The 20,665-nt window shown below is 41.0% G+C and overlaps 2 protein-coding genes across 2 annotated transcripts in view; one reads left to right on the top strand and one right to left on the bottom strand.

Moving 5' to 3' along the window:
- TUBGCP6 (tubulin gamma complex associated protein 6) overlaps positions 1-2,676 on the top strand; it is a 41,150-nt gene extending 38,474 nt beyond the window's left edge. Inside the window, exon 45 of the mRNA XM_039726830.1 lies at positions 1,727-2,676. Within this exon, the coding sequence (XP_039582764.1) occupies positions 1,727-1,818 (92 nt within the window). The 3' untranslated portion in view covers positions 1,819-2,676. The remainder of the gene's footprint in view (positions 1-1,726) is intronic.
- A 1,020-nt stretch (positions 2,677-3,696) lies between these two features.
- SELENOO (selenoprotein O) lies at positions 3,697-19,159 on the bottom strand. The gene is made up of 9 exons (XM_039726789.1): positions 18,623-19,159; positions 16,821-17,024; positions 15,678-15,858; positions 12,507-12,637; positions 11,862-12,142; positions 11,370-11,520; positions 9,428-9,613; positions 8,229-8,385; positions 3,697-7,547 (listed from the first exon to the last, which is right to left on the bottom strand). The coding sequence occupies exons 1-9, from the start codon at positions 19,129-19,131 to the stop codon at positions 7,353-7,355; spliced, it is 1,995 nt and encodes a 664-aa protein (XP_039582723.1). The 5' UTR covers positions 19,132-19,159; the 3' UTR covers positions 3,697-7,352.
- Between the last annotated feature and the right edge of the window lie 1,506 nt (positions 19,160-20,665).

Genomic DNA, 20,665 nt, shown 5'->3' with positions numbered 1-20,665 from the left:
AACTGCATTGTTTTGGTTTGCCAAGATCTGCCTGTACGTCAATTAAGATGTAAATACAAGAAATCTAACAGATATTTCAAAACTGACTGTAAGTTTTTGCTGATTTACAAAATAAGTATTTGGTATTTAGCTGTACTTTCATACATACATTTTTTCTTTTCTCTGGAATTGAGTTCTGAAACATTTTATTGGCAGCAGTAGAGATAGTTAGATGCCACTCAGAAGTAATTTTAGATATCTATGCAATAGTTGAGTTTTGCCACTGGTATGAGATTTGAAAGTTCTGATTCCCATGTTGGACTAAAGCTCAGAGAGCTTTCCAGCATGTGCTCCTCTATGCAATAGTTGAGTTTTGCCACTGGTATGAGATTTGAAAGTTCTGATTCCCATGTTCACTAAAGCTCAGAGCTTTCCAGCATGTGCTCCAGGCAAGTTTTTCAACTATTTACCAAATGTTCTTTCCTTTATCATGATAAAATTTCATCTCCCTGTCAGCTTAGGCTACAGTGTGCTGAAATGGTTACCTTCCATTTGTCTGTCATATCTTGATTGTGTTTTAGTACATTAGTTATCCTTCATCTAGTATAAAGATGGTTTGTGGGATCTGGGTTCCTTTTTTTTAGAGAATCTTGAATTCCTGAAGGAGATGCATCTGCTTTTCTTAGATCTATTCTACTAAAATATTTTTTAGTTCACACTATATTCTTCAGGAAATGAGCTGCCCTTTTTATTCTTTAAGGGTGTCCAAAAATGGTATCAAAGGACCAAAAACAGATATTTCAGGATGAGTTAGAATGGCTGCTTCCAAATTCTACAGGAAGTCAGAACACCTGTGGGAGCCACCTAAGCCCATACTACGAGATCTATGGTTGCTTCATGGACAGAGATTAATAGACCATTCTGTAAGGAAATCTGATGAGTGACCCAGTTTTTTACACCCTCCTTGTTAAGCACTACAAAACAAATACGTGCTTGTTTATCTCCACTTGTACCTTCAGTCACCATGTATTGTAAAATGCTCTTTCCACAATGGGTTGATCCAGAATCCATTGAAAGCCAATACAAAGTTGTTTGGACTTCAATGGCTTTGGCTCGGGCCCTAACTTCCAAAAATACACCTCCCCTTCTTCCTTGCATGCTGCTGCTGCTTGCTAATTCCCTTGATATTGGTGCATGGGATGTTTGTGAGCTTAGGGAACTTCAGTTGGCTTTTTTCCTTTGCAGTTAAGGACGTTTAGAGCAGTTGGTGTGTTCATTCATAGAGTGAGGGGTTTGTCCTAGGAATTTCTCTTTGGTTTTCTCTCTCACAATGGACTTCACTCAAGAAAACTTCAGCAGAGCTGCTTTTTTCACAGAGGTCTCATGAGGACCTAAACATGCTTCCTGGTCGGTTGAAATTGTGATAGGAGCACACCATCTTTATTGTGAATGATTCTGTGATCTGTTTGTTCCTATGAAAGTGACTTGATAAGAAATGCTTTGTTAGAATAATGCACTTTCACTTAGAACTGACACATAGTCTTTCTTTTGCATTTATTTGAAGTATTTTATAATTCCAGAAATAAATATTGGACTTTTCTTTTGTTAACATATATATTTATTCTCAATTTTCTGCATTATGGTTTTGGGGTTTTTTTTAAAGTTAAAAGCCATAGATGCTGTCAAGGATGAATTTATAATATTAATCTTAGTTGAAGCTTACTGTATTTCTTTCATTTTCTTCCAGTGGTAACAAAGCTTGTAAATAGAGGATACCAACCACATTTGGAGGACTTTCTGCTGCGAATTAACTTTAATAACTACTACAAGGATAACTGAACTCTGTAGAGTAAGGATCACTGATAACACAGTAAAACAGGAGCTATATATATATGCTTATGATTTATAGAATCTTATGCAAATGCCATGCAGGAGGCATTTTTCTTCAGTGAAATAATCTGCTATCTAAAAGCTTGAAGAGTATAACCACCATATACAGAGCATGATGATGCTTAAAATCCACTAAACCTGCCAGTTGTTTGATCTGCTAAAAATTTATATTGTCATTATTGCAGAGATAGCAGAGCCGAGTGCCTGGCCTTAACACAGGAGAGAGTGCACAGCTGTATATCTGTGAATGTGTAAATGTTGTATTTTCAGTGGTGTGAATTTCCTTCAATGTAAATACATGTTTGTGAAATAAATTGACAGATACTTTCTAAAACTGTTGAGAGATGGGTATGAGGTACAAATGTTCCCACAGATATTAGTACCTGCTATTTGATGTGGTTTATTTTCAATCTGATATTAATTATTAATCTAATTATAACTAATTTCTTTAAGATTCATAGTCACAGTGGAAGAGAACATGATGTGCCAAGGTGGTCTGTTAGGAGATACAATATTTGACTATTCAAGCACTTGGTGATTGTTGGAACACTTGTGCCAAGCTTAGTTTCTTTATCCTTAATTTAAACTATGCATCTTATTTTGTGGTGATTATTTAAAACACCTAAAACAGAAATTCAGCACCACTAAGGCAAAATAAAGCTGTAATTCCCAATATATTCCAACTACTGCGTTCAACTAAAGGATCATATTTGTATAATTTTCCTTTTCCCACTTTGTTTTTTCCCCTTATATTGTGAGAAGAGACAATTGACCTTTCAATTAATAATATGAGAATGTTATAAAGAGGCAGTCAGCATTGAAGTACTTTGGTTTCGGGATCCTGAAGTCATGGTTGGTTAAAAGGTGGATTTATTCATGAGGAGCTCATTGTCTGATTAGAGGACAGTTATTTAAAGCTACAGGCCTGACTAGCATGTTACCAGGACTATGGACTATTGAATAAGTTTATTTTACAGATAGTTCTATAGATAGTTTTATGATTTTTTTTTTCTGAATGAGAAAAGAATATACCAGCTGTGAAGCTGAACTGAATGTTTCTGCTCTGATTCCAAAGTGAGTGTCAAAACATGGTAATGCACAGTTGTAACATAAATCTTCTATGCTGTTTCTTTATCTGTGCTGTCTTTAATTAACTGCCTTTTGTTCTGCAGAAAAGTGGACTGCAAGAGCAAGTGGCTTGCAGACTGAGCTGTTTTGTTGCCCAGGGAGGCAGAGACCTGTTTGTTTACCTGACTTGTTCTTCAGGAATGTACAGGACTGGGTGTGTATGTGCAGGCTTGGCTTCTGGTGCAGACTGATGTCTTGTCCTGAAGCCACTGGACTTCCCACCCAGCATCTTTGGGAGCAGTATCTGATGTTTGGGATCTTACTGCTGGCCCTACACTGGGTCCAATCCCAGTGGTGAACAGTGGTGGAAAAGAGGCATCAACACAACAGTCCTAAAGCTAGGATGCAAACATAGCCTTGTGCAGTGGAAGCCATCCTGGAGAGTGTTTGAAATTAGGGCAGTTTCTTGATGTCAGGGAGTGCTGGTTCCAGTCATTGGTGCAAGGAGTCAGCAAAGGGATGCCTTCATGTGCTTCTATCTTGGCAAATGAATTGCATAGCTACAGGGTTAGAGCTCCCATCAACTGAGCTTAGATAACTCCAGCCCTTTATTTGCAATTATTTGCAAATTTCCTTATTTTTTAAAGTGTTGAATACAAATTTAAAAAAAACCAAAACAGAACAAAAAAACAACCCAAATCAACAAAATCAATAGCAAAGCAACCTAATAGCATTTAAAGGTTAAAAAAAAGAGAAATATTTTTATCTGATTCTAAATTATTTATTTGATGTTTATCATTCATTGCTTATTTCCTTCCTTCAAATGTTCAAGTGTTTTTAAGTTGGTCTGCCAAATAAGATTTAGACTATGGACATTCCAACTGGGAAGTTTTAGGGAAAAAAATTGCAGAATTGTTTCTTTCTAGGGTGAGGGAAAACAGAGGTGCTAAGGGGAAGTGGCAGGACCAAGTGCAACATTTGTATACAGGTGAGAGGAACTGAGAACTGCCCTGCACACTGAAAACCTCCCACTGTCAACACAGGAAGCATAAAGCCAAATGACAAGATGTAACCATGTAACCAAGGAAGTGGCAGCATTGTTTAAAATTCAGACTGTGATCATACACTGGATGTGACACCATAGTGAAACCCTCCCGTTGGTACACATCTGTGATCAGTATTGCTAACAGTAAAAATTTCAGGAAATAGGCATTAACAAAAATATTAAAATTGCAATTTTAATTGATTTTTATAAAATAATCAATCTGTAGCACTTATTTGGAAAAAAACAACCAACAAACCCAACCCAGAAACAAACCAAAAAGCCCCCAAACCCACACAACATTCCAAAATAAGAGCTGATATCTTACCAAGTCATGAGGAGAGTCCCACTATCATGTGAGACTATCCAGAGACCCATCTCCAATAGGTTCTCATTTCAGTTTTGTAATCTGGGTAGGTACCACTTGATTTTATGTGAAAATACTTTAGGATATATGGTATAGCCACAGGATTAAGTCTAATCAAGTATTTCCACAGAAAGCTTTTGATAGAAAGAGTCACCACTTCATTTTGAGCACAACTCCATGGGTTTTATGTAAGCAGAATATTTGACCAGTAATAAATATTATTTTCAGAACCTATTACAAATACAAGCAGTAAAAATCAGGAAGCAAATTATGATTCAATATTTAGATTCCCAAATGCTCTAAGCTGCACTCCCTTCTCTCTGAAGAACTAAGTGATAACATTCTCATCTGGACAAAAATTGGCCTAATCATGCTGCTGCTCCACCTCCTGCTTCCACACTGCTCCAGGAACAAGAACAGAAAAAACTCACTATCATCAGAGATCAAACTACGACCCACCTGCTGAAATGAGAGTGCTGGAACAGCACAAGCATTCCACTTGGCTCTGGAGCATCATGCTTCTTCAAACACAAAGCACTGATACTACTGCATGCCCTGGGGAACCGAGCAGTTGGGTGTCAGTGCAGCTGGAACGTGTGAAAACCTTCAGAGTTTCTACTGTTGGTGAACATCTGTTAGACATACAACTTCACTGAGTGGCACACCAAGGGGCTGCATTAATCATTCCAACCCTGCCAGACCTCTTGCACTTGATCAACATGTAACCAAAGAATATTTAGCAGCAAATGCGTTTGCAGTTCTCACTGTAACATTCATTTTCCCTTTTAAAGATAAGATAATTGCTTGTAAATTATTCCAAAGTATCTCTTTCTGTGATTTTGGCAATATAGGTGCACAATAATTTGGTAGTTAATCCAAATTGTTGGATGTCCACACAGTTATATTATTCTCCTTCTCTGTATCACTATTAATAGAGACCTACTCAACCCCCACAAATGATTATTGTTAGAATGCTGTTAAAAAGACTTGATACTTCAGGCATGGTTAAGAACCATTACTTTTTACACCATTCTGGTAAAGAAAAAGCTTGGACAGAGCTCCTCTAAAACTCTGTTCCCCTCTGTGTCCCAAAAGAAAAGATATAAACTGAAAAACAGAATCAGCACAGTTATGTTGATCAGTTTGGAGCAACTTTTCCCCATTCTGTTATTCCCTTGTGGACCAGGCACACTGTAAGAGACCACAGGTTCTGCAAGGGGATGTCTCAAGTGTATTTCAAACTGCAGACACACTTTCCCTCCCTGATGCAGTCTTGTTTACCCAGCACTGACTTTCTGCTAAAGTTTCCATTAAGTGGTTTGGTTTCAGTAACCCAAATTTAAAGGAGGGATAATCCTAAATGAAAGTTTCAAATTCCCACAAAAATGGATTATTCCCAGCAGGCCTCTTTCAACTACACCAATCATTCTTCCATGGGCTAGGTAATACACCTAGTTTGTCCTTTTCTTTAAGGACTCCAAAATCACACAGAAAGTGCTGTGCTTGTCAGAGATCATAGTTTATGACAAATCAGTTCCTCCAGCTCCAAGACAGAATAAATGCTTACATTCAAAGCATGCCCTATGTCCTGTGACAGTGAGGAGGACAAACTGACTATTAGTGCAGATGGATAAGCATCAGTCCAGCTGTTCCCCCTGTCTGCTGACAGCTCATACTGAGGAAGACTTAAAGAACCATAATTCAACCCAAATTGGTGACAAGTTTGCATGGGGGTAGCAGAAGAATTTCCTGGAGGACACGTAAATCACAGTGTGAAACAGTGATCTCTTTGGAAAGAGAAGCCTTTGCATTACACCAAACCTTTCAGGTGTCTGAACTAGTAACAGTCCTTCAAAAAGGAACTCAGAAAGCAAAGTAACAACTACAGAACAACTTTGATGATGTGACAATAATGGCAACCAACCTTCCCCTGAAACCTCAACTGAAGCATTTTAAGTAACTTGCGAGCAAGTCAGCTCCTCTTCTCCTCCCACATCCTCCATCATCTTTTACCCAAGCTCAAACAGCACGCTCCTACATGGCCAACTTCCAGCTTGAAGATTTTCAAGGACATGGAAACAAACTAAATGGTGCAAGAGTAGAGAAGGAATGGAAGCACCCCACTGACCTGCATGATGAGCAGGTACCTCACCTGCACACTTCTCAAACAGGCAGACTCTGTTAGGAGCACAGAAATAAATACACAACCCAGATTTGAGCACTGGGGTAGTTTAAGGCTCAAGCTAATTTGGCTTATGGATCCTGCCCAAGGCAATTGGATTACAAACTGCACTCCTGATTTTAGCAGATATTTATGGGTGCTGTGTGCAAACATACTGAACCTGAAAAAACTTCACCACCAAGTTTTCAAGTGCAGATGTATGTAACCTCCCTTAATTCTGCTCTTAAAAAAAAATTCAACTGCTCCCCAAATTCTAGCCTGCACACATTCTCAGAAAATAGATAATGATTAAATACCAATCTGCAGGTTCACAAGAAATGAACTACTTAATTAAATGAAACATAGCTTCAAACAAGCAACTCTGAATCTGTTCCTCCATTAAAGAGGACTAAAGTTTCTGCATAAAGAAAGCAGTAAATAAATACAAGAAGTACTATTAGTTAAGACATCTGACAAAACCAGATCAGATTCCTGACTTGCTGGTTTTGTCTTCACATAACAACAACTCCATTTCGATGACTGAAGTTCAGCCTGCTTCAACATAAAATCTTGTTTTTTCCCTGCAATGTAGTGAGGATAAAGGAAAAACTTTTGGCCTTAAAACATTTAGATTACTGATGTGTATAGTCTGTTGATTCTCACTGGTTTGTTCCAATGATCCACAATTGCTTCAAATTAAGCACAGCTGAAGACTGCTGAAGATGCATCCAAATGTAGTGTTGTTTCAATAACTTAATAGCACTTTGAAGTTTGCCTTGTTGAATTCTTCACTGCTGAAGGAGGATCAGAGTCTTCAGTTCACAGCAAAAAACAAAACAAGGCAGTTAGGAAGATCACGTAACGCAGAGCTCCGAAGCCCACAGCGGAGGTTTGCTGCAATAGGATTGTTTGCTTCTGGTCTCTTGAGAACAAACAGCTGCTGTAGCAGCTGCTCCCTCCTCTTCTGCCTCCTCCTTTACCTCCTGGAAACCTTCTGCTTCTTGGAATGGATGTTCTAAAAGTTTCAGTACATTTCTTACCTAGAGTGAAAACACAGCATGTTTGTTAAGAATTTAGAAAGTGAAGGCAAAACGATATGGAGAAGAACCTCATGCCAAATAATGAGCAAGTGTATTGTATTAAATACATGAACTCCAGACAAGCCAAATTTGAACAGATGAGCAATATACATAAGATGCAAACTGTAAAATTGTATCTGGCTGAGTTTGTATGTATATGGGACTCGGGCTGAAATAACTTGAAATGCAAATATTAAATACAAATTCTTATCTAATTTATCAAAATAAATTAATTTTCCCATACTGTGCATGTAATGTTTCAGATGCTGAAGTCTACAGGTGAAAGCTGTAAACTTTAAAAGATAACATTTTCCAAAAAGGAACAAGTATAAATTAATCCTCAACTGCCTTCCAAGCCACTCTCAGGACAGTAAAAGCAGTGTACATGCCTTGTCCTGAGGTCAGCCTACAAGAGCTGGTGAAGTTCACATTCAGAGTTTTGAGTCCATTATTTGTACTACAGTCCTTAAAATTACAGTTATAAAATAAAAGCAATGGAGATCTCCTGAACAGTGAATTCCCAATCCCCTTACTGCCCAAGATTCCAGACTAAATTTTGCCTGGTATAATGTCAGTCATTGACAACACACATCCACACAAGCCTAGAGAGAAACAGAGAGAGAGAGAGCAATAATAGCATACCTCTGAGAAATCCCCATTTTCAGCTGCTTCTATGGCATTCTGGGCAATGTAATTCCTCAAGATATATTTGGGATTGTTTGAATTCATGACCTTGACACGCTCAGTGTTCCAGGCATCAGCATTACCAACGCTTTCTATTTCTTTCTGCAAACGGACTCTGAAATTAAGCAGCAACTGTTTTGTACCAAGAACCACATGCAGAAGTTGATACATTTTCTTGTTTTGAGATACTTCATTTGCAGTTCTTAAAAAATACTACACCATCTATAATGCTCTTAGTTTATAAAATGCAGCATGACAACAGACTAGAAAACACCACTTAGTTTAGAAGCAGTATTAGGGACAGTCAGCAGATCCTGACACAGCTTGAGGAAGTGGCACAGCACAGCTTTTCTGTTCTCCAAAGTCAGATCAAGACACAGGATATGGTATTTTCTGCACTGCTCTGCAATGATTGACACATTCAGGTCTTGTCTTTCAAGTATTTCTATACTGTTTATTGGTTAAAGCTTTTGCTGTTCTGGTAAAAGCACGAGGATGCAATACAGCAGAGGCAGTTTGAAGTACCTATCAGTAATATTTGCTAAAGCTCTCAGCCCTGCAGGAGAACAAGATCACAGGCAGACAGGTGAGGAAAGACCTGCCCTAATCCACACAGCACAAAAAATTAAACCTCTATTCAGGGGTTTTCTTTACAAAAAAAATCTGCTAACACTTAAGTTTTTAGGCTTTAGAACAGTCTGGACATTTGTTTTTCCTGGCCATGATTTCTATTTTTACTCTTTGATTAAGAATACTTGCTTTCTGTATTAACACATAGACTTTTCTATTGGAAAAAAACTTCAAAGGATAGAATGCTTAGAGGTCAGTCAGTTGTAGTAACTGAGCACTTAAAAGTTCACAACTGGAATTAGTCTATGTCAGAATCAGCATCAACATTGCTGAACCACTTTTCATACTAGATTTGAGCGATTTCTACATCTTCACACTACCTCAAAATTTAGTAAACAAAGTAAAAAGATGTCCATGAACTTTCAGAGCAACAAAGACACTGACCATGGCAGTAGACAATATTCTTCAGTTGCATCCCCTCCCCACCCTCCTAATCTACATTTGAGACAGGGTGTCTTTTGTGAGACATGCACATTGTTCTCAAAATGCAGAAATATAATAGTGCTATCAATACTGAGAAACCTTACCTGTATTTCTCCAGCCATTCCTTCCAGTGTCTTTTATTTCTGCTAAGTAAATCATCTGCTGTTAACTGCTGCAGCTTAGAGAACTGCTCAATGCGTTCCAGTTCCTTATTTATATTAGCTTTTGTTCCAATTAATGCTAACAGCTGAGGATTAGACTGAGCCAGCATCAGCATCATTGACAGTTGTCTGGGAACAAAAAGAACAAACATGTTAGATACTAAAGTTCAGCTGCTTGTCAAGAACCATCTCTTTGCAATCAAAGTAGATACAAAAACATTCACAACAAACTGGGATTTCACTAGAGAGGTTAAGTAACAGAAATTCATAATTAACAAAACAACTTTTATTATAAATGATCCTAATTTCACTGTTTCTTCTCCCTTCTTCAGTGTGTTTAATTCATATTTCTGTGGTATATAAAGTGCAGACAGCAGATTTTTAAAATTACTGGTTTAGTTGCACAATTTTCATCAATATTCCCTTTGAACTTCAAAAGGAATTTGCTTAAAAATTTTTGATCTTATTTAGATATCAAGATAATATAGAATTCACAGGTTTTGTTGTTTGGGGTTTTTTTTCTTTAATACCTACTAATTTTGCAAGTACTAATAAAAACCTAAATGATATGGGGAAAATACTTCATTTAAGTTGCATGAGACAACACTGTGCTTGGTTTTTTTAGTTAGCCGGTCTAAATCACAGACTGAGAACTGCTTTCTGGTAATAAATTCCAAACAATATCCAGACTATTTTGCTGCAACTTTGACTAGGATTGCATCTTTTAATATTTCACTGTGTTAGCTGGTGCTGTACAATAGCTCCACCTTATTTTGCAATACTATGCCAGCTTTTATTTTTCCTGAATTAGTAACTACAGCATAGCATAAAGTAAAATAAAAACCCAAAGAGCTGCAGCATTTTTATTTTCTCTGTGAATGCAGTTTTAAGCAAAGGACAAAACAAAACATTTCTTCCGGCTTCAAAAGAGACAACTCATTATATCAAGTTGTATTTTCCTAGTTTCCTTTTATATTTTTAGTCAGCAGAGATTAGCCAGGTGCTTTGATTTCTGAGTTTATATAAAGTACTATCCAGACCTGATGCACACATCTGACATGCCTAGATCTATGATATCCAAGTGCTGCGATTAAAACAGAAATCAGTCATGCACTCACTTTAATACAGTACTATTCCCCTCCAAAATGATCCCTATGATGATGACTTACAGCTACTTTTCATTTTTCTCTAGTCCTGAATGCAGTATTTAAAAAATACTATCCCATCTCTACCACACAAGCTATCTCTGTATTGTGCTATCAACACACAGCAAAAGCTGAAAAATTTGGTAGGTTCATTACCTTCATGGAGCACTTACTAAACAAGGCTGGGGGGGAGGGAGAGAAGTATATCCAAAAAACCTTTTTCTTTTTTTCTCCCCCATCTCCAAAAACTGAAAAACTGTTGCAGCCACTGTTATAAACAGCAGATGAACATGAGTTATTATTTTTCCATGCTCAGAGTAGCTGGACTGCAGAACAAATGGGGCATGGACTACACCACCTCAAGGTTATCCTTAGGCCAGAACTTTGACAGTTGAAAGGGACTTTCTGCTGACACTACACTAGCAGAACACAGTAGCATTGTAGCTAAAAAACTCATTTCTTCTCTAAAATACTTCCAAATCACTTCATTATTTGGCAATCTCATTTCCTCAAGTCAGCAGAAACAGGGAAGGAAACAAAAAAAAAAGACCAAGCAAAAGCTCAGACAACTTTAACTCAAGAGCCAACTGCTGAAAGTCACTGCTGTGTACCATAGTGCATCTACTTAACAGTGACATTTCTAATCTTAAAATCAGTGAAATATTATATACCATGCAGAGTTCATAATGGTTATAATGAAACTAAAAGCAAAAACCAAAAGCATTTAAGCAGAGTAATACCTTGGATCCATCTGTGGTTTAAAAACAACTTTCAGTTCTTCCACAGAAGCACACTGACTTGTAAGGTCTTCTAAGAAACCTTCAAATTTTGAAGGATCAATGTCTACTGAGAATGAACTCAGCAAGTAAAAAATATTTGTGAAGTCTCCAGCTGAAAAAAAAAAAAATTTTATCAGTAATGCAACTAACAAAGCAGCAGGAAAGCAGTTCCCATACCTCCTTCCTTCCTCCTCCCTCAGCAGTACAGGTCACCATTCTGAAGAGGCAAATAAACTGTTCTTTCAGTGAGGGTGCAAATGTCAGTTGCATAAGGCAACAACTACTCCACAGTTCACAATAAGGTAATTACTTTCAGCCTTCTGTTCTTCTCCCAAATAACAATGTAGTAGCACAAGGCTATTTTCTTTTAAGGTCGAGATATAAATTGTATTTTGATTTGATAATAGATTCTGATAGGCTATTAAATAAGCACCTTCTGTGCTGTTCACCAACCTGTGAGATGCATGGTTTCAAGCAGATCAGACACCAGCTTACTATCTTCTTCTAATTCCAGTTGGATTAGGCCTAGTTTTTTTCTCATCTTCTGCAAATAGTGTTTCTCAAATTCTGCATCATATTCCTCTTCCAGAATGAGCTGGCTTATTTCCAAGGGCAGCTCTGGAACTAAAGCTTCAGCAAGTTTCCCCAGGTTCCACTTGCAAATCTCTGGCTGTTTGTTGTAAGCATAGCGCCCTGTATTATCAGAACCATTGCACACGTGCTCAGGGTCATACCTACAAGAGAAGAAACTGTTAGCTTTCTTCTGCTCATCTGGACACCAATACTGTGAGAAATAGTACTTTTATTATTGTAGTCTGCTCTAGGAACTACAAAATTTGAAAGGAAACACTCCTTGATTCTTTTCCCAAAGCCACAGGCTACAAGAATAGTCTAACAGCTAGAGATGCTGTGAACAGTTTAAAGTACATTGACAAGAAGAATTTCAGGGCAACTAGAACTACCCTGATCTCCTTTGCCATGAAGGTAAATTCAAAAGTCTACTTTAGAGTTAAAATATTAAAGCAACCACGAACACCAGGATTGTCCTACACAGCAAGAACAATATATGTACATTCCAAACAATGATGCCACACTGACCTGTCCATAAACCCAAAAGGGCCATAATCAATGGTGAGCCCAACAATACTCATGTTGTCTGTATTCAGCACGCCATGGCAAAACCCCACACACTGCCACTCTGCAACCAGCCTCGCTGTCCGCTTGGTGATCTGAAAGAAAGGACATGGTGTTCATTTGCCACCACAACAATGTATTTCCAATACATTCATGTATTTCCAATACATTCATGTATTTCCTAGTCTGAACTGATGTTTCTACAGCTTCAGTAGAAGCAGATTCTGGCAGTATGCCATGGACACAAACATCTTAAGGACAGTTTGCCTCTCTCCTCCTGTCAGTAGCTCCCCTGTTTCCCTGCCTCCCATCTCCTCTTGCATCCACTTCTCTCCTTCCATGCTTGACTTGCCAGTCGATTGAACAGCTTTCAAATGCTCTGGGGACAGGACACTGAAACAATGTAAACTGCTTGACGTCAGGCTTGCACACTAGTGCAGTCATTATACAAATATATTCTTTTACCTATTATTAATTTTAAAGAGTAACTAAAGGCAGGAAATCACATAAGCAAGTGTAGTCTTTTGGTTTACCTCGTATGTAGGGGTGAGGGAGGTTAAAGGGCTGACACAAAAAACTATTCCATGCAAACAGGTTTTAGCACTGATAAGCATTTCTCTCCATGTTCTGAGAGTGGAAATTAGGCTACAAGTTTAAATAAAAGTATTGCAAGAACGATGATTTTATTTAAATGCAATTCTTCACCGAATGCATTTTCATCAGTAATTTTCCACTGCTGAACTGAGAACTATTTGTATGGAACTATTTGTATGGAATTGACTAAAATCACTGCATGTGCCCCATCCTTTAAATAAATAGTGTAATATTTTAAAGCAGTCCTAGTTATTTAAATACATTAACACACCTGTCAACTATAACACTAAAAATCTAAAAGTCATGAAGCTAACATGATTTTTAAATAAAACTAGTTGCAAATACTTTACTAAATTGCTCTAAGTAAAAATTCCGCATAGCCATTCACTAAAATTTTAAATCAAATTATTTTCATAGATAAAATCATTCTTCTTCCCAAATAGCTAACAATGCACAAAAATTCAACAACTATTTGCTCCATGATGCGGTGTAAGTATATTTCATTAAGGTTCAAAAAGCAATCTACAAATTGTTTAATTAGATGCTTCTATGCCTTTGTGTTCAAATCCAAAATTTTTCTACCTTTTTAAAAAAAAACACATGCAGTCAAGTAAAGAAATAAAATTAGACAAATCCTGCCCTGACAGGCAGTGAAAACCACAAATGATGTATGGAACACAGCCTTGAGATCCCACACTTCTAATTTTTCCAACATTCTCATGGTAGGTACTTTACACATTTTCCCTGAACGCTGATTCATGGGGCTGGAAGCCAGCAGCCAGCTACATGTGTCCAAAACTGATTACCTAGGCCATGACCCAGTGAGAGAGGCACACCCTGCACAATGGCTCTGTGCCAGGAAAATGTAGAATTTAAAACTGAAAAAATCCTGGCCACCAGGGGTGGGATGAAAGCACTCCAGTGGTAAGGCAGTCCTTGTATGAATGCATTGCACTCCACCAGGGCTCTGGTAAAAAGAAATCCCCCTGATGAGAGTGCCCAAAAACAACTCAAGCTTGGGTGCCACTTTGCATTCTCTGTGACCTTTATTTTTGATCAATATTTTTCTACAGCTAGCCAAAATAGAAGGCAAGTATGGTGTGTGTATATATAAATGAGACTGTTGCTGAAGGACATGCTCATTTGAATTTAAACAGCAGCTACAAATTGTTTGAGAAGTACGGCCAATAATATCTGCTTTCTAGACAGTGCTGTGATGTGCAATCACCTGTACTTTTTTCTCCATTTCCTCCACAGTGCAGAAAGAATGATAAAACAAGATAGAATTGAAGTGACAGCAGTTCCCTGCAAATGGGTGTGTTTGTTTAATTAAAAAAGGACTGGGGTGATTTTCAGGCAGAGGAAAGCCTGGAAAGTCTCCACTAAGGATGAGAGAGAAAACATGAGGAGGCAATGGTAGCACAGACATGGAGTGTGGACAGGCAGTGGCACGAGGAGCACAACAAACAGAAAATGGATCTGGGGAAACAAGAAAAGGATGCTAGGAATATGTGTGGGGGGAAGGAGAAAGAAACCAGTAGTAACTGGGCCAGGAAAAGTGTTGCAAAGAAGCAAGGAAGAAGCAAGGAAGAAGCAGGACTGGGTACACACACACATCCACAAAGATCCCCAAGTCCCATGACTTTTCTGCCATCAGGAAGCAAACATGCCATCAGCTACACAGCTAAACACAACAGAGAGTGACAAGCCACAGCTCTCCTCATCAAACCAAATTGCTCCCACACAAAGGACTTGTCCAGCAGAGTTAAATTCTTTGGAACATAGTGGTGAAACAAGCCATAGCTTGCCTTGCAGAATTACTGCAAGTATGCACAGGTTGTGGTAAAGAAAAAAAAAGGGCACGAAACCAAACTGTGGAATATCAGCTCTCAAGTCTGGCTATTGACCTCTTACTGGTCTTTTGAAAGTGCATCCATCATGCTGCAGTCATTCCCTCAGTCTATACAGATAGTTTCAGGTTTCAAAGCACCACAACAGCTTTCAGATAGACTAGTCAAGTATTCAACACTGGTATTTTTTAATTACTCTGCTTGCTGGCTAGTTATAAAAGTGCTCAACTGCCTTGAAACATTTCAGTTCTAAAGTTTGAAGTTAAACTGATTTGCAGACAACATTCCTGTTTGTAATTTGGAAAATGAGACTCAGCATCTCAGTATTTTACAAAACAATGCCTTGCCAGTAATATCTCAGCACCATCAACTCATCATCTGAAAGTAAGAGCCAGAACTCCCTCTCCCAGTCTAAGACAAGCCCAGAAAATTGAGACAAGCCTTTAGAAGCTCCCCCAAAGCAGGGAGATCATGATTTACCATTAGGAAGGTTACACTGTTTTCACTGGTTAGATCAATATCAACAGTACTTTCATCAATAAACAGGGTCCACTAAGAGTGCTTTCCTCAAAGAAGAGTTCAGACAATTGAGTGATACAAAGAACTAACTGACTCCAGTCACTTGTGCTCACAGATGGACTTCCTAAAGACGACTGGTAGGGATTTATGAAGAGAATCTGATCTTCCTTACCTCTTTGAAGAAAGCAGCATTCCTCTGAACAGTGTTGTCTGAATAAGCCTCCTGGATTTCTGGGTAGAAAGTGCTGATCACATAATCAAGCATCTGTATTCGAATGTCATTTCGGTTCACGCTGGGACCCTTGCGTCCTGTGTATTCATCAGGGGGCTTAAAAATTTCAAAAGAGCCAAATCTGTTTCAAAATAAAAATATGTTTGAGAATTATCTGATACTATAATTTGATATTGCATGCAATAAAAACATTTACTGTTGTTGCAATAACAGCACATCATCTCTTAACATAAATTCTTCGGGTGACTGAGAGAAAAGACCTGCAAGATTCCTACACTGAACATGGTGAGGCCCAGTGACTTGGTGAAAGGAAGCTCCTACATCCTCATGTAACTAAACTGATCAACCCTGTCAGTACTGAACACCAGCTCATTAAAATTTCTTATAACTCCTTCTACTGAAAAATTTTTATCCTGCAAATATGTAGAAGTTGGACTTATTTTAAATACTAGACTGTACATCAAGCATACCAGATATGTAAACACACAGGAATGCACACAAATATACACATACATATTCCTCATACCTCACATGTTCCTCATACCTCACCTTCCTCTAATATTCTGTAACCTTAGAGGAAGCAATGCAACTTCCTGAAATGCCTAATAGCTTCTGCTGGAGCAAGAACCTCCTACGCTTCTCAGAAAGGGACAGTACACCCAAACTTTCACAGAACTACATTAGAACTGGAATTAAGGATCAAGGTATAATCCACCACTATTACTACTACTATAAAAAACCAATAATGTATTCTGTACAGGAATAAACATGAAAAATATCTTCTCCTAAGTCTGGAGAACTTATTACCTCTTTCTACCAGGCCAGCATCTCTAGTATTTATTTGTCTCAGTGCAAAGACAGCAGCCCATCCCATCTGCTGAACAAGAAAAGCAGCTTCCTACAGCCCAGCAAAAGAAGTTCCAAGCCTCCAGAACAAGAAACAAACAGTGTGTACTGTTAGGGAAATACAGTTTAAAAGTCTGCTTAGTTTTACAGGAAAAATAAAACAAAACAAAACGATCAACAAAATAAAACAAAACAAAACAAAAAAAACCAAAAACTATCAACAAAACAGGCTTCTACCTTATAAATGTAGAGGCTATTCTCAGAACAACTGTACACCTTTCATTTTTTGGGTTTCCATCATAAAATACGTCCCGAACGACTTTGGAGTCGGATGTGACGCAGGTGCCAGCCCGTGTGGTTGGTATTCCCAGGTGGAACATGGCCTCGCTGCACAGGAACTCCCGGATGCTCGACCGCAGCACCTTCCGACCATCAGCTTGTCTGCACCAAGGAGACATGGACGGCTGTTAGCCCAGAAAGGCAGGAACTCCTGTCTCCTCTGTAGCAGCAGAGAAATAAAAGCCTAGAAGTAACACACTCTGTCCATAGTCCCACAAAAAAGGTAGTGGCAGATGTGAGAAGCTGGACCTTCAAACTTCTGCTGAAGTTCAATTACATGGACACAACAACTTGCAATGAAGAGCACACACAACAGAATAAACCTTCCAGGTACACATATCCCTTCTAATCATTAACTATGTTTGTTGTATTGATGCAACAGTCTTTTAATTATTTTTTTTTTAATTTGGACAGCTATAGCTATTTTATTGTATATCAAGTCAATGGTTTCCTCTTAATTAAATGAAATATGATGAAAAATATTATTTTGAATCTTTCTGGGAAAGCAATCTGGAAATGGGGTCCTAAATATGAGCATGCACAACAGCTGCAGTAAAAAAAAAAACAAACCCAAACATCTAAACAGATAACAAACTAGCTTATTTAATAGATATTAAGCAAATGGAACAGACAGAGGTGGTTCTCAGCCCACACTCCCAGCACTTCCAAAGCCACAGGCCAGCAGGAGAGCTGCCCAGGGCAGATCTACAAAGCCACCACTGTATCTGGGATTTTCACTGAGATTTCCTTAACCCTCACAGACCTGGACAAGGCCTTCACAGGACCACATACATGAAACTAAGGTGCCACAGAGACCGTAGGGCTGGAACAGAAAATACGGGAAATGCAAGTGGGAAAAATTACCTGAAATATTTAAAGTACTTAAAGGTTAACATGACTAATGCAGATACCCATCCCTTGCAAGACCTGGACAAGGCCTTCACAGGACCACATACATGAAACTAAGGTGCTACAGAGACCGTAGGGCTGGAACAGAAAATGCAAGTGGGAAAAATAACCTGAAATATGTAAAGTATTTAAAGATTAACATGGTTAAAGGGATACCCATCCCTTGCCGGGATTTGGTCAGTATGCCATTCTGGGGACTTTTCCACTATTCCCTCCCACAGCTGGGAAGAGTGGGAAGAAGGACCAGCAGGACCTTCAAATCATCCCTTGCAGGGATTTGGTCAGTATGCCATTCTGGGGACTTTTCCACTATTCCCTCCCACAGCTGGGAAGAGTGGGAAGAAGGACCAGCAGGACCAAAACGCCCACATTCAAACACCATCTGTGTGGGCAGCAATTACACACTGCTCTCCTCTCTGTCACCATGGTTTGCATCCTGCCACAGGGGGAAACCGCAGGGATTACCAGGGCTATCCCTGCAGGACAACCAGGGACAGTAATATGCCACCTGAAGGATGCAGTGAGATGCAGTTACACTCTTGTTTTCCAGTGGAAAACTTTGCCACCTCCTGCTCTGGCATTTAAGCATTACGCTGGCTGCTACCAAATTTAAACAAAAAACAAACAACCACGAGGGCTTAAGAGATGACCTTTGCCTCAGGGAACGATCCTCAGCACGGTACCAGCCCCTCGCTAACGCGAAGCGAGTCCGTCCCCGTCCTCCCCTCACAGCGCCCGAGCCGCGCGCGGGGCAGCGGGCGCTGCCGCGGCCCCGTCCCCCCGGGCCTTACCGGGAGAAGGGGGTGATGCCGGCGCCCTTGAGCTGGATCTCCCAGCGCTCGCCCCGCGGGCCCAGCACCTCGCCCAGGTACATGGCGGCGCCGTCGCCCAGCTGCCCCGCGAAGCTGCCGAACTGGTGGCCGCAGTAGCAGTGCGCCGCGGGCTCCGCGCCCGCCGGCACCCGGTTCCCGCTGAAGAACAGCGCGGCCTCGGCCTCCATCGCCGCCGGGTCGGCCGCGGGCGCCTCCAGCCCCAGCAGCGCCAGCGCCGGCAGCGACATGGCCACGAGCCGCGGGTTCTGCAGCGGGCTGGGCCGCACCCGAGCGAAGCAGGCGCCGGGCACGGTCCGCGGGCCGCTCTTCTCCGAGGCGTCCACGGGCAGCGAGCGCAGAGCCAGGTTGTCGAAGCGCAGCGCGCCCAGCCAGCCCCCACCGCCCTCGGGCTGCTGCATGGCCGGGCCCGAGGCCGCCCGCAGCAGCCGCCGGGCGAAGCGAGCGGCCCTGCGCAGCACCGAGGCCATGCGCCCGGGCCGGGGGCGGCGCCGCCGCGGGTCCCGCCCATGGGGCAGAGAGAGAGCGGGAGCGCGGCCCGGCCCCGCGGGTCCCGCCCATGGGACAGAGAGAGAGCGGGAGCGGGGCCCGGCCCCGCGGGTCCCGCCCATGGGACAGCCCGCCCATGGGACAGCCCGCCCGGAGAGCTGGAGCGCGGCTCGGCCCCGCGGGTAAAACCGGCCCCCGGCGGAGCAGGGCAGCCGGCAGCTCACGGGGGGACCCACAGGAAGAAAAAGGATAAACGAATGTGTGCCGCAAGTCAGAACTTATACAGAATGCTCCTGTTCTGTGTTATTTCAGTCAATAGCAGCTACCTCAGTGGTGGGTCAAGACCAAACTCCTCCAAGGTGCGCACACTTTGTTTCTCTGCAGGGTCCAGTGCACGCCTCCACTCAAACCCGGACATAGCAGGTAAACCATCTGCAGACATTAGATGGCGCTAAATTATTACTATTACTTGTACTTTCCAGCTAAACTCAACTGTGAGTCTCTGCTCTAAAGGGTCGGGGTGTAGCCATAACAGGTGATGGCAGCAGGGAGAGGGAGAGCAGCTGCACAGCGGCAGGTGATGCACACCCTGTTGCACTTGTACAAACCTGAGCAGCTTTGCCGAGCTTGCCCACACAGCTCTCCCGCAGGCCCTGGAAAAAGCAGGTGTGCAGCTTAGTTGCTGGAGAGACACATTACAGTGATAACCAGCCAGCTCTAATCAAATATTACTTTTCATTACTTTGTCCAGTTTGTAAATAATCTCTGTATCCAGAATCAGGGACATCTTACCACTGAAAGAATGTCACCTAGCTGGGATAAGTTTTTCCCACTTTCCTTCACATATTAGTCATGATACACAAGTACCAAGTATCTTGGATAAGTCAAGTGTGAAAGTAGCTGTGTGCATCTTTCCCCTTGCCCTTATCATCACTAGAACTTTTCCGTGTCATACTACACAAACCAAGAGACAAAACCTCCAAGCAAAAGCGCTTGCTGACTTTGCAGCACAGTCACCCCCAGCAGGGAGCTACCGCGGAGGAGCCAGAGCCAGGTCAGGTGGCAGGACTCAAAGGACAAGGGCTTGTTATGGAAAAGAGCACACATTCCCCCAGCTCCCAGCCTTTTCTCTGCTGGGAGCGAGGGTAAGAGCCTCCCTGGAATGTAGAAAGCTCCACTCTGCAGCAGGCACAAGGCAAGTGATGGAAGGGATAACTACACAACCAACCCCCAGCCAGATTCTTCAGCTGGGAGCAGCTGAACAGGACAGCTGCTTCAGCTGTTCCTGGGATCCTCCCATACACACACGAGACCTGCTGGTGTGAGGATATACACAGCGGTGCATTTTTTCACCTGAAGAGTCAGTAGACTGATTTCTTTGGAGTGACTTTTGTCCTGTGCTTGATGTCTTCCATGTGCATTTCTTCCGAAGCAAGGGTGCCCCAGATGAAGGGGAGAGAATGATGAGGACTCCATCTTATCAGAAGGCTAATGAATTACTTTATTATACTATAC

Source organism: Passer montanus, unplaced genomic scaffold (assembly GCF_014805655.1).
Source record: "Passer montanus isolate IOZ18808 unplaced genomic scaffold, ASM1480565v1 scaffold6, whole genome shotgun sequence".
Lineage (NCBI taxonomy): Eukaryota > Metazoa > Chordata > Aves > Passeriformes > Passeridae > Passer > Passer montanus.
This window is presented reverse-complemented; position numbering and strand designations above follow the sequence as displayed.